Genomic DNA, 15,292 nt, shown 5'->3' with positions numbered 1-15,292 from the left:
ATTCGCGATTACCGTGAATTATTTATTTGATCCACAAAGCATAAAACGACTCAGAATCTGACGTCAAACGTGCTGGAGCCTCGCTCTCGTCTTAAGGCGGGACAATAACAAGGAGGCTGACGGCCGATTAACAGTGTCATCTCCTTCAAAAGCCGCGTCTAAAATGCGGAGCTGTCGGTGTGTGTGTCTGTGCCTGTGTCTGTGCGCGCGGAGTTAACAGGCTGCAGACTGTGAGGGAGGGGGTGGGTGAGGGAGGAGATGGGTGACGGAGGGGATGGGTGAGGGAGGGGTGGGTGAGGGAGAGTCCTGAATGCAGGCGCGACATGTTCAGTGCGCAGCGAGCGCGGAGCAGAGAGAGGATTTATTAAACACGACTAGTAACGTTAACAAAACGGAGAACGGGAAGCTGCCTTTACATTCTCTCTGAACTTTCTCTAAGGTTGTGATTTCTGCCGTTACCGTTCTGTTCACCCATGTGCGCGTCGTATGCTGAATTTATGAGATCATGAGATGAAATAAATGGTCAAATATCTTTAAAAACATATTAAAAAATGAATATATGAATGAACTGAGCACAAAAAAAAAAACAATGTTCAGACGCACAGATCACAAAGCAGGTGAGAACTCTGAACTTTAACAGCTGTGACTTTCCAAGGTATTTATTTGTTCAATATGGATTAATGCAGTGTTAAGCACAAAACGTGACTGATGCGGAGAAATAATTTCAGAAATGCAACAGAAAACAACCACAATCAGAAAAAGTTGGGACTGTATGTAAAATGAAGATAAAATAAAAAATGTTGCACCATTCCCAGTTTCTCCACTCACAGAAGCCAAATGTTCTTCCAGAGTTGTGTAATTATACTACAATAGTAGAATATAAAGAAGGGGAAAAAAAGAAAAAAAAAATAGACAATATATTCGTCAATCGCAATTATTTGTCTGACAATTAATCATCGCCAGAAATTCCTAATCGTGACAGCCCTACTTGAGATCAGAGCGCAAAATGCTTGGGGATTTTCGAAATGCGGTGTTTTCTGTATCGATTTTCTATTGCAATAATTGGGTTTTGCGCAAAACCAGAGGTAATAGCATTATAATATTATTTTGGTTGGTGGTGTGCTGCAGGATTTTGTAAATATAAAAAGGGTGCCGCGGCTCAAAAAAGGTTGAAAATCACTGCTATAGACTGTGAGATTTACATGGAGCAGCCTGAAGGATTCGAGGTTAAATCTAAAACAGGAGAGAAACTAGTGTGTAAGCTCAGTAAGTCACTGTATGGTTTGAAACAGTCAGGACAAAACTGGAATAAGATGTTACATGATTTCCTTGTTGAAAACGGTTTTGTTCAAAATATTGCTGACTACTGTGTTTACTGTAAAAATGTTGGAAATGAAAGAATTATGTTGATTATTTGGTTTGACGAGCTTCTTGTTGCAGCGAGTGATGCTGAAATGCTCAATGAAGTGAAGGAAATGTTGGGGAACAAATTCAAAATTCAAGATCTTGGGAAACTAAGACATTTCCTTGCCATTGATTTTGCCCAGACAAAAGAGGAAGTCAAAATGAATCAAAAGAGGTATATCACAAAAATTCTTGACAGATTTGACATGACTCACTGCAAGCCAAGGTCAACACTTGATTTATGTAATGACATCTACTCGACCAGATCTGAGTTTTGTTGTTAGTAAATTATCTCAATACTTGTCTGAACCTAAAGAACAACACTGGGTGGCAGCTAAACATGTTTTGAGATATTTGAAATGCACTGTGGACCAGGAGTTGTGCTATAAAAAGCAAAATGTAAACCTGAACCTTGTGGCCTATAGTGATGCAGACTGGGCGGCTGACCAGAATGACGGGCGCAGTGTTACTGGTTACTGCTTTAGTTTGTCTGAGGCTGGGCCTGTTGTTTCCTGGAAGTCTAAGAAACAGCCCACAGTCACTTTACATGTGAGGCCGATACATGGCTCTATCTGCTACAACTCAAGAGAGCTTATATCTTGTGAACCTACTGAAAGGAATGGACAATACTTTGAACTTTATACCTGTGACTATTTTTGAGGACAATCAGGGTGCTATTGCTCTATCTAAAAACCCTGTGTGTCGACAGCGATGCAAACATATTGACATCAGATACCATTTTGTTCGCTCTGTTATTTGAGAAGGCAAAATTCTTCTTCTTTATTGCCCTACAGATGATATGGTGGCCGATGTTTTTACTAAGCCTGTTGCAAAGATTAGGATGGACAAATTTGTATGTTTCCTGTTTGGTATGTGAACTAGCAGAATATTTTGAGGAAATTGAAATGTGCACTGTATACTGTACGTTTGTGTGTCAATTAAGGAACAAGTGGGGGTGTTGATATATCATGTCCCTAATTGACCCTGTGACCCAGTGAGTGTGGGCGCGGTTACACACCGGTGTGCAATCAATAAATGACGGCAGCTTATTCACAAAAATCATTGCATGCAGGCCAAACTAAATCCATGTCTCTGTGTTATATTTGTCCTCTGTCTTTGTCCGCCTTCACGAGCTACACATATATACATACACACACACATATATACATACATATATATATATATATATATATATATATATATATATGTGACAAAGTGACAAAAGTGTGACAAAGTTTTTTAATTCGGCACACAAAATATTCAAATAGAAAAAAATGAACAATTCCACAAACAAACAGACAAAACTAGTGAGTCCGAAAGGGTGTGGGCTGAAGCAAAGCTTATTAGCGCCCACCCCTGCTAGTACAAGTCCAACAATTCTAATCAGTCATATTTACATAAATATAAATTCACTACTACATGTCGACACAGACATACACATCAATATACTATTCACTTATAATTATATTTATATAGTACCAGATCATAAGAAAGTCAAATCAAGGCACTTTGCGCCAGTAAGGACTAACCTTACCAACCCCCAGAACAAGCACTAGGCAACTGTGGTGATGAAAAACTCCCTATAAGGAAGAAACCTCAAGCAGACCAGGCTCTTGGGGGTGACCCTCTGCTTGGGCTGTGCCACATATACCTATATACATACGTATATACTTTACAAACATAAATATATACATACATATACACAGTCACTTATATACATATACACCTACCCATATCTATATATCTACATACGCATATACATACCCACACATTCAATATACATAAGTCCCACTTATAAATTGAACATTCCATATAAATCAAATTATATTTGCTTCTTTATGATACTTAGACATAATGTTCTTTTGAGTAGTTTCTTAAATCTCACTAAGGTACTACTCATTCTAACCTCTGTTGAACATTTGTTCCATTTCCTCACCCCACCACAGACACACAAAAACCCTTTACATTTGTTCTTACTGGTGGTTTCATAAAATTGCACAACCTCTTAAACTATATCTGGATTCCCTCAATCGGAACAGACTCTGGACATGTCTCGGTAAGGCTTGGTTTTTCGCTTGAAATAAAGTGTGTATTGTAATGTAATCGACCAAATCAATGAATTTTAATAAATTTAAAGACACAATAGAGAATGAGTTGGTTCACGATATTGTTTATTGCAGATAATTCGTATGGCTCGTTTTGCAAAAGGAATATTGGATTGGTATTTGATTTGTAAGTGTTTTCCCCATGACTCAACACAATATGTCATATATGGTACCATCAGAGAATGATATAAAGTAAGTAACCCTTCTTGCGGCAGTAGGTCTTTGGCTTTATACAAAATGGCTATAGTTTTTGACAATTTTGATTTCACATAATTTACGAGGTCTATTAGAAAAGTATCCGACCTTATTATTTTTTTCAAAAACCATATGGATTTGAATCACGTGTGATTACATCAGACATGCTTGAAACCCTCGTGGGCATGCTAGAGTTTTTTCACGCCTGTCGGTTACGTCATTCGCCTGTGGGCAGTCTTTGAGTGAGGAGTCGTCCACCCGCTCGTCGATTTTTTTCATTGTTTATGAATGGCTCAGAGACTGTTGCTTTGTTTGATAAAATTTTTTTCAAAACTGTAAGGCACAACTGAGTGGACACCATTCAATAAATTCAGCTGGTTTTCGGTAAAAATTTTAACGGCTGATAAGAGATTTTGGTCTGGTAGTGTCGCCGTAAGGACGGTCCACGGCGCCTGACGGCGATCTGCGCTTCGAGGCGGCAGCGTCTCGCCGTTTCAAGTTGAAAACTTCCACATTTCAGGCTCTGTTGACGCAGTAAGTCGTCAGAGAACAGAGAACTTTCAGAAGAAGTCGGCATGAGGAGTTTATTCGGACATTCCATTGTTAACGGTCATTTTGTAATGAAAGAACGTGCGGGCAGAGTCGCATGTCGGGCTGGACCCGACCGCGGGGGGTCGCGGCAGGAAAAACACCTCAGTTGGAAATCTTAACGGGCAAGTTGGAACATGCCCAAGCTGTTAAACAATTTCTCAGTTACTCACTTGTTGAAAGCCATCAAAAGCCGCCTGAATTTTACAAATGGTTTTCAACACGGAGGTGTTTTTCTGGTCGCGGCGCACACAGATTTGCCGAGTCGTCACGGAAACGACTCGGCGAAATTTGCGCGCACGTTCTTTCATTACAAAATGACCTTAACAGTGGAATGTCCACATAAACTCCTCATGCCGGCCTCTTCTGAATCTTCTCTGTTCTCTCACGACGTCCTGGATCAACAGAACCTTAAATTAGGATGATTTCAGCTCGAACAGCCAGACAACGTCGCCTGGGAGCGCTGCGCGACGTCCCGCTCCGTGGGAAAGTCCTTACACCGACAGAAACACCCCATAATCTCTCATCAGCCGTTAAACTTTTCACAGAAAACCAGCTTAATTTCTCGATAGTGTCCACTCGGATATCCTCACAGGTCCAGAAAAATTTTTGATAAAGCAACGCGCGCCGTCTCGAGCAGCGTGTGAAACAAAGGAATTCAGCCGAGAGGGCGGGACCACATCTCACTCAAGGCCTGCCCACAGGGAAATGACGTCACCGACACGCGTGAAAAAACTCACGCTATGCGCACGAGGGTTCAAGCATGATTGGTGTAATCGCACGTCATTCAAATCCATATAGTTAAAAAAATAAAAAATAAAAGGGTCGGTTATTATCTAAGAGACCTCGTATATGTGGTTTCCAGCTAAGTTTATTATCAATTATAACACCTAAAAATTTATTCTGTTACTAACTCAATTTCCTTATTGTTTATAGATAAATTTTTACATTTGGGTGCCTGTTTATTTCCAAATATAATACATTTAGTTTTCCCAAGGTTGAGTGACAACTTATTAGCGTCAAACCAAACCTTAAATTTTTCCAGTTCTTTCTCCACTATGTCCAGCTGTTCAAGATTTTCACCGCTACAGAACACAGTTGTATCATCCGCAAAAAGGACACATCTCAGTGAACTCGACACCCAACGTATATCATTTATATAGATTATAAACAACAAAGGACCCAGCACTGAGCCCTGCGGCACCCCACATGTGACATCCCTGAGTTCAGAATTTGTATTATTGAATTGAACATACTGAAATCTGCCTTGTAAATAACTAGCTATCCATTCATATGCCAGACCTCTGATTCCATATTTCTGCAGTTTACTTAATAGCATTCCATGGTTAATTGCGTCAAACGCTTTCTGTAAATAAAAAAAAACACCTATTGTGTATTGTTTATTATCAACTGCAGTTGCAATACTTTCCACAAAGTCCATCAAAGCATGTGATGTAGTTCGAGACCTTCTGAATCCATATTGTTCTTCACAAATGATGTTATGCTTCAGTAAATCATTTAATCTTTTAGCAAATATTTTTTCCAAAATTTTGGAAAATTGTGGCAGGAGTGATATAGGTCTATAATTAGAAAATGTGTGTTTGTCACCAGTTTTAAACAGAGGAATTACTTTGGCTATTTTCATTTGAGAAGGAAATTTACCAGTACTTAGTGACATATTGCAAATGTAATTGAACGGTTTTACTATACAATCAATAACTTTTTTTAATAAAGCCATATCCAAATTATTAAAATCAGTCGATTTCTTACTTTATGAACCATGAACCAGATCAAGTATTTCCCTTTCATGAGTACCACCAATGAACATTGAAACAGATTTGTTAAACGTTGAATTATTTACCCAGAAGTTATTAGTTGATGAGTCAATCTTACTGGCAAGATTTTTACCCACATTAACGAAGTATTCATTAAAGTGTTCAGCAATAGACTCGTCGTTATCAATCGTGATGTAGTTGTTACTCTGAAAAAATGAAGGATAATCTCTAGTTACTCTATTCTTTTTTACTATTTCATTTAATATGTTCCATGTGTTTTTGATGTTATTTCTATTTTTGACAAGTAACTCATTATAATATGTTTTTTTACTGAGTCTCATGATATTGATTAACTTATTCTTATATGTTTTATACTTACTTTCAGCTTCCTTAGTTCGTAGTTTTATGAATTGTTTATATAGTACGTTTTCTTTTTACATGCCCTCTGAAGTCCCTTAGTTATCCATGGTTTGTTGCTATATTGATTTCTATATATTTTGTCACAAATGGACAGTGTTTATTATACAAACTGGAAAAAATGGAAATGAAAGCATCATATGACCTGTCAACATCATCAACAAAAACATCTGACCAATTCTGACTTGATAAATCCTCCCTTAAATTATCAATTGTTTCAGGTGTTACTTTTCTACTCATGAATTTGATATTGCTTCGATACATACAACAACCCTCCAATGCAAAGACTGAGAAAACTGGCAAGTGATCACTGATATCACTGACCAGTAGTCCCCCACTAAGATTACCGGATATAACGTTAGTTAAAATATTGTCAATGAGAGTTGTTGAGTCCATAGTTATTCTGCAAGGATGAATGATGGTTGGAAACAGTCCTAAACAGTACAAGGTGTTTATAAATGAGGTAATTTGTGGATGATTGTGAGGGTTTAAAAAAATCTATATTGAAATCTCCACAGACAAATAAATGCTTATTTCTGTTGATTTTGTTGTACATTCCTAAGATAATGTCTTCAAAGGTGTCAATATTTGTCCCAGGAGCTCTGTAAATGCAACTAACAACTATGTTTTTGGAGTTATAGATGTCATTTCTATGGTAACACATTCCATGATGTTGTCCACTGTAAATGACATGTTAATGAGTTTATAGTTATAATCTGACCTTACAAACAATGCAACGCCTCCGCCCCTTCTCGTCTGCCTATTAACCAGGAACAATTCATAACCATCAAGATATACCAGATCTTTATTATCCTCATTTAACCATGTTTCTGAAATTGCAATAACTGAAAAACGTTTTTTGGATGTTTTCAAACAATCATTAATAGTGGACAGATTACGAGAAAGACTTCTGCTGTTGAAATGTATAATTGAAAAATTTTCATCATTGATTTTATAATTTTTGAATTGTTCTTCTGTAAAATATTTGCACTGTCTCACAATATTCTCACTGAAAAAGGTATCAGGATCATTTTCAGATTCGAAGGGGTGGTTAGCAGAGTTATTATAATTAAATGTATCTAGACAGAGCTCCTGGGCAGAAATAAACGGATCATTATCCTTAGTCATTATGTCTCTCTTGTCTCCGGGTGTAGATGATGTGGATGAGTGGGTTGCTCCAGTCTGCATCATGGTGCTGTGATGTGTTTGAGTCCTCATACCTATTGTTCATATTTGTCCAGCTCCTCGATGTTCCTTATTGCCATGACTTTTGCTTGTTCTGGTGATCCGTTCAGTTTGATGAATATTTTACAGTTTGAAGTCCATGTGTGCTGGATTTTTCCCTGTTTCTTTAAGAAGCGTGCTTTCCTGGCGATGTCGGCATTCCGTTTGGTGAGATGGTCATTGATGAATACGTTTGTCCCTTTCAGTTTTCTTCCTTGTTTTAACAGTGCTGTTTTGTGTTTTCTGTGATGAATCTCATGATGACGGTTCGTTTATCACCGTCATTTCTCCGGGGCAGAGGGTGGCACGCTTCAATGTTATTTAAATCCATTTCTATACCTTTAGATAGGAGGAAATCAGCAACCTGTTTTTCCACAGAGCTGACCTCCTGTTCACTGGGCTCCCCTCTGCTCTCATCTGTTACCGCCCGTGCGTAGGACCGTGGTTTGATGTGAAGACCTGTGATGATGACGTCGTTGATTCTGGTGTACTGCTCCAATTCAGCCACTCTATTTTCCAGCTGCACCAGATGCCGGTCTTTCTCGGCGTTCTGGAGCCGTAATGCCTTCACCTCCTCCACCAGATCCATGATTGATTTCTGTTGCTGCTTCACAACAGAAATCTCCTCTGATAGAAAGTCCAGAGATTTTTTAATATCGTCACCTTCCTCCGCTGTCAGAACCTTCTTCATATATATGAACTCAGACTCAAGATCATAAACAGTTTACCATAGTTTGGAGCCAAACTGGATTAAACATGGTGGAAGGATTGTGCTTTAGTCAAGGAAAGTAGTTTGATTTTGGATTGATTACTGATCACATGATGAGACCACCACATAGAACCATGTTCTATGGTATCATTGAATCAAAGAATTCATTTGCATTACCTGCTGTCAAACATATGAAGCCTTGGTCCCACCGAATAATAAACGATGAATAATGAGCCATGTAGCATGTTTTTTTTTTTTGGTACAAGTCGAGTTATTCAACAAACGTGGGCGAATAGTGGCTCTTAGAGGCAAAATATTTGGCTAACAAGGCTCAGCTCTGAGCGGGCGCTATTTTCGAGAAGTTCGAAATATATCAAAAACAGCGAGGGGCAGTTTGTGTACGGGATACTACGCGAACAAATGAGGATGTTAGAGACCCATTATCTGAGTACCTGCTGGCTACGAGGACATGACAGGCCATTTTGGCTCTGCACTCTCGCGCAATATGTAGTGACAATCAATGGTGGGCACAGCTAACCAAAAAGTTAGCTTTGATAACCGTTAATCCATTGACTGAAAAGTTAACTTTTATAAAGCTAAACTGATAAATCCCTAAAAAAAATTAGCAGAAGTTACAGGTAAAAGCTAAACCGATAACTTTTAGTATCAACTACAGTACACTGGCAGCTACTGATACTTCTGAGTAAATTCAAAGGCAATCACAAACAACAATGAGCCAACGCTTCTGTCTAAGATCAGTCTTCTCTCAGCAAAAGAGACCTGGTGACCAGAGGGGGAAAAAAGGGGAGAGAAAAAAAAAGACAATTTATTTTCACAGCCATACAGTCTTGTAGACGTGTCGCAGGAGACATGCACAGCAAGGCAGTTTTGACTTATGGTTGAAATTTTAAACAAACTAATTCCAGACAAGTTATAGAAATTAACATGACCTCTGTTGTTTTGACAAAGTGAAAATATCAGCTATATGTTTTAGTTTTAAAGTAATGCACTAATTCTGAAGGTTTGATCGTTTACAGCCACACATGCCAAAAGGCATTACGGGAAAATGAGCTGGTTGGTCGATTTATATATATGTAAAAATAAACCAACACGCAGGTTACTGCAACGTGTGTGTTGTTTTTTACAAATAAATCTGTATTTGTAAATATGTCATTTTTTTTCATTTGGAAAAAAAAGGCAATATGAAAACTGAAAATTGTGTTTGTTAATTGATTCAGGACTTATAGCAAAAGTGTGGCAATTGGTATTCACACTGCCATGAACACTCCCATCCAGTAGATGGCAAACAACAGTGTTGACATTTATTTCGATAGGTTAGGATAGATGTAATATCTCGTTATAGTCGATCAGATGAGCTGTGCTGTAATGCGGTGCGCTGACGCAATCACTCGCATTCACACGGTGTTTCTTTTTTAGTGTTTGCACAATGTTCATATACGTGGCTCCTTATTCGAATAATCACTGTAATTTCTGACAAATCATATGTGGCTCATTATTCATGGCTTTATTATTCGGTGGGACCAGAGCTTAAGATACGAGTGTTGCACTCTCTTGAGTGCCCCTTGTAGGTTCTTATTTAAATTCAGATGTTTGCTACTTACCCAACACCAGAAACACCCACCACAGCCAGTACTGTCCATCAAAGTAACCAGGAAAGTATGTGGAGAACTAAAAACTCAGCAGAAATGACTGGTTAGAATAAATACACTCTGTACTGGTTTTCCACAAATGATTTGTGCATTACACAAGTGAATGAAAGAAGCAGTTCTCAACAGATCTTTAGAACAAAATATTATAGTTCCAACAAGTAGGTATCCACTATAGAAGTGACATTAAAATTCCAGAGTGGTGATTGGGACTTTGGTGTTGTTTGTGTGGGCAAATACTTGTTATGTTATGTGTTTGTATGAGTGGCCTGTATTTCTGTTTGTGTGCGTTACTTACCCTGACTATGAGGATCCATTTAATGATGGAGAGTCCAAAACCTGAGATGGCCCCATAACGGCCGGCCACTGAGGCGGTCAGACAGAATGACAGAAAGAATCCGATCCAGTTGAACAGGAAGGCCACTGGATGAAGATGAATGGAAGGAAAGATGGAGATTGTGTTAATGTTCTCAAACAGTCATGGCAAAGGTCCAAATTCATATTATCTTTAGACTCCAGAAGCGAAATTTGATGTGTTTATGTTTCTGTAAACTTACATAATGGGTGATTTAACATTCTGGCTGGAACATACACAACTGTACAATAACACTGAAATTGGTCAAATCCAGCCAAGTCTACATAGCTGAACAGTAACACAATTTTTGTAATTTTGTTTGCTTTTGTACACCACCACAATACCATACCAACTTTATTCATAACGCACTTTAACACAGCCACTGCTGACACAAAGTGCTGTACACTAAAACATCCATTAAAACACATTTAAATAAATAAAGAAGTACAATTTACAAACTAACTCTCGCTGGAGCTGAAAGCCAAGGAGAAAATAGTTTTGAAACAAACTTTAAAAATGGGCAGTGAAGGGACCTCTCTCACAGAATGGACTCAAAATGAACCAATCAATATGTTATTGTCGTGTAAACATTCAGCTTTGATTCAAGTGATTTAACAAGAATATCACATTAACCCTTTAGGATTTATAGCCATTCACATTTTCAGAGACAATAAGTAATTCGACAAACATGAACATTGTTTTTCATTGAAATCACCACTTTTACAGCCATGTCTCCATAATTTACAGGATTTTTATTTAAAAAAAAAAAAGATTCTTGCCTTTTGTCAATTCCTTAAAAAACAACCAGGAATTTATGGAGCCCTCCCAAGAGGAGTTGGGCACATATGAGAGGAGCAGAAAGATTTTGGCCAGAAGGAAGAACACCATCTTTGAAATAAATTGGAGCATTAGCTCTCGCTCAGTCTCTCTCTACTCACATCCCCAAATCATTCTGCTCCACTCACATGTACCCACAGACGCTGTGATTCCTCCAGCACTTTTTGGGAGGGCTTCATACATCCCTGGTTGGGTTTAACAAAATTACAGAAGGGAGAAACTTTTTTTTTTGTAACAAAAATTCTAAAGATTATAGAAATATTGGCACCCTTGCACCAATACCTCTCATGGTCAAGAAGTCATAAAAATGTAAAGAAACTCACTTCATCATAAAAATTTATTGAATCAGTGTCTCACAAAAGAAGAAACATAAGTAAGAGGAGGAAACAGGTGAAATGATGATATACATGTAAAACCAAATGGGTAACTTACTGAAGAAAGTGAGCATGAAGATTCCGTCATTGCCTATCCTCATCTGATCAGTATCGTCAAATTCATCTCTGGTTACAAAGTCATCATCCTGTCATGGAATAAAGGATTTAAAATAATAATTTTCCCACAGCTGAGCATGGCAGCAGCACAACTTCCCAGGGCTCAAACTGAATTAGCTTTTTTTTTATTTGTTTGTTTTGTTTACGAATCTACAGCCAATGACTGGCTGAAATACATTTTTTATTTTGTTTTGTTTTATTTAAAGCCTGTCAACTGCACTGTGATCAATACTAATTGTGCAGAGCCAGCAGAATTAAGGCCGGGTTACCGCCTGCTAGCTGAAACAAAGATCTGCTGAAAGCAGAGTCAATGAGGCACAAACAACCAAAATCACCAATGGGAATGTCACAACACAGAAAGCCCTTTTAGTGGTTTTTTTCTTTTTTTTTTTGGGTCCATTTCAAACCACAAATGTCTGCACTCTGCCTGCTTCACTGCAGTGGCTCACAACATCAAGAATAATCAGCAGAATTTGTACATCTACCACTAACGAGTAGCTAGTTTTCTAAGTTAAAACACAAGAAGGTTGGGATTCTGAATACGGGAAGATATCAGGACCAGCGTGTCCCCACTCAACACACACTCTCTCCCCACTGCTTCCAGTTACCTCCAGTGAACTGCGAATTACATCATCCAAAGTCTCCAGGCATTCCCTGTGCTGAGGCTGCTGCTGAGCCACAGGCAAGGCGGTGTGAGGCAGAGAAACACAACACCGGAAATCAAACAGAGCGTGCGTGTGTGTGTGTGTATGTACACTGATGGCACAGAATTAGGCAGAGATGACCAAGTATGAGCTGCTGATCGGATTAATTGTTAAAGCAGTACTATGCAAGCACTGCTCTCAGGGTCCCCCTGCAGGTGCGAAACATAATTCTCCTTTTTTTCTTCACTACTGTCATAAATATAGGTCTCGGTTAGAGCCTCCCCACAGACAGCGGTACATATGCATCTGCTGACAATCTGACAGAAAGGGAGGGTCGCCCCTTTGAATCTGGTCGGCTTGAGGTTTCTTCCTCAGAGGGAGTTTTTCCTTACCACTGTTGCTCTGGGGTTTAGTAAGCTTAGACCTTACTTGTGTGAAGCGCCTTGAGGCAACTCTGTTGTGATTTGGCGCTATATAAATGAAAATAAATTGAAATTGAAGAGAACCAGTAACCTTAAAAGTCAAAGAACCTTGTTGACAGACAAGCTAGGTAAAGCAATGCAACAAAACTCTGCTCAAATATGTCAGCGTAGTTTATTTGTTGTCGTATCTGAGGTTTAAAAAAAAACAAAATCAAAGACAACGTTTCAGTTGAGTTGAAATGGCGCTTGCATTTTCAGCACATATACTGTAACACGGCATTATTTGCTCCGCGTTTGAAAGTGGATTAACTGTGTAATGGAATACAACGTTGTTGGCGTAATGATGGCATATACTGCACAACACAAACACACTGACGAGTACCAGTGTCTCCGCTTGATATGCAAGCATCATTTCAAATGACATACCGCCTAAACAGCTACCAAGATGGACACACACCTGGTGTGTATGATCAGAAACTACTGAGTTGACAACGTCACTAACACAGCCTGGAAAAGATGAGTTATTACTACAAGCACTAAAAAACACCGTTTGTTAAAACTTGATTATTAAAAGCAGACTACAATGTGTAATCATATTCAAACAAACAATAAAGGCAATCATCACGTGACACACATATGGTGGAGGCTAAATATTCCCTGCACCTTGTAGAATTTAGGTGTTGAAGCCAAAGCTGTAGTGTGTGTGTGTGTGTGTGTGTGTGTGTGTGTACACACACGTGACTGTATCTGTGAGCAAAAAGGAAAAAACGTGAAACACTCACTCTTCCAGTTACCAGGGGAACAGCAGCCACATCATCTTTTGTTCTCTCTGCTTCATCATAGGATGGAAGTGTTGTTGCTACGTTGTATGAGGGAGGTTTGGGGAAAATCCCGTCTTCCTTCTCATCAAAGTAACCTGAAGAAGAAACGGCACAAGCATTCAAACACCAGAACTATTACAAAAAACTTCTATCAACCAGCCTCCTATCTGCATATTTTAGGTTGTTTCACAGTCAAAATAAACCATAGCTAAACTCTGGCTTCAAATCTTCATATAAGCATCAGACCCATAAAGGGCTGACTTACCCTTTCAGCTGTGACCTATTTCAGTGCAAAAAAGAAAACAGATTGTACTTTGATTACAGCACAATAAATATTAATTAAATACAAATTAGTCTGATTAAATTCCTATGATGAAACTTCAGAATTTGACCTGGTTTGTGCTTGATGTTGCTCACTGAACATATCAAATCAAATCAATTTTATTTATATAGCGCCAAATCACAACATTTGCCCCAAGGCGCTTTATATTGCAAGGCAAAAGCCATACAATAATTACAGAAAAACTCCAACGGTCAAAACGACCCCCTATGAGCAAGCACTTGGCGACAGCGGGAAGGAAAAACTCCCTTATAACAGGAAGAAACCTCCAGCAGAACCAGGCTCAGGGAGGGGCAGTCTTCTGCTGGGAGTGGTTGAACATATGATGGTATGCAGCCCAAAGTTCAAAACATGTCAAATATTGAGAGCTTTTAATTGTTTGTTTTTTTTGGCACCTCTAGTAAATATGAGGTCTTTATGTTTTAAAGATAAATAAAAACAAAGAGTCAACTAATAACAATAACGCACACCCCAAGTATCCCCTACCAGTAATTTGTAAAATGGCATTCAGTTGGTTTAGTGATGGCTTGATCACTTTGGTAGATATTCATCCATCCATCTATCCTTTTTCTATACCCGCTTAATCCAATTAAAGATCACGGCAACATCATTGCATGGCTAAGCTCGAGCCTATCCCAGCAGTCATAGGGCATGTGGCAGGGCACACCCTAGACAGGATGTCAGTTTGTCACAGGGCCACATTTAGACAAACACATTCACACCTGCACGCACACCTACTGACAATTTAAAGTTTAAAATTCATCTAACCTGCATGTCTTTGGATGTGGGAGGAAGCCAGAGATCCCGGAAGGAACCCACACAAAGACGGGGAGAACATGCAAACGCCACACAGAAAGGCCACAGGTGGGAATCAATCCCATGACCTTCTTGCTATGAGGCAACAGTGCTAACCACTAAACCACCATGCTGCCACTTTGGCAGAGAATTTGAAAATATTCACTGAGGTATGTCTTTTATCAGCTTAGTCATCACACTGCCACATTTTGATTTGGGTATGTAAAATATATGTATATTAGGTATGCAGAATGGGTATGAAAGCAGTTCAAAATTTCAAGCTGGAAGGTTTATAATTACGTAAATCTAAACTCTTTTCCCTGCAACAGCCTGGCTCTCCAGGTTTAACCCTGCCTCTCACCCACTGATTGCTGGGATAGGCTCCAACTCCCCATGATCCTTAATTGAAACAAATGGGTAGAAAAAAATGAATAAATATAGTCTTTTGTGGCTGTGTGGTTGGGGTAGGCATGTGAAAGATAATAAATAACAATACTCTCTTC

At 38.9% G+C, this 15,292-nt stretch overlaps 1 protein-coding gene across 2 annotated transcripts in view; it reads right to left on the bottom strand.

Moving 5' to 3' along the window:
• Positions 1–15,292, bottom strand: part of LOC117517116 (NEDD4 family-interacting protein 1-like) — a 34,997-nt gene that overhangs the window by 10,767 nt on the left and 8,938 nt on the right. For both annotated transcript variants that reach the window (XM_034178041.1, XM_034178040.1), the window contains exons 3-6: positions 13,616–13,749; positions 11,709–11,796; positions 10,383–10,507; positions 10,040–10,106 (exon numbers count right to left, since the gene is read on the bottom strand). In XM_034178041.1, the coding sequence (XP_034033932.1) occupies positions 10,040–10,106; positions 10,383–10,507; positions 11,709–11,796; positions 13,616–13,749 (414 nt within the window). The remainder of the gene's footprint in view (positions 1–10,039; positions 10,107–10,382; positions 10,508–11,708; positions 11,797–13,615; positions 13,750–15,292) is intronic.

Source organism: Thalassophryne amazonica, chromosome 9 (assembly GCF_902500255.1).
Source record: "Thalassophryne amazonica chromosome 9, fThaAma1.1, whole genome shotgun sequence".
In the NCBI taxonomy this organism is placed as follows: Eukaryota; Metazoa; Chordata; class Actinopteri; order Batrachoidiformes; family Batrachoididae; genus Thalassophryne; species Thalassophryne amazonica.
The sequence above is the reverse complement of the archived record's forward strand: the minus strand, read 5'-3'. Positions and strand labels throughout refer to the sequence as shown.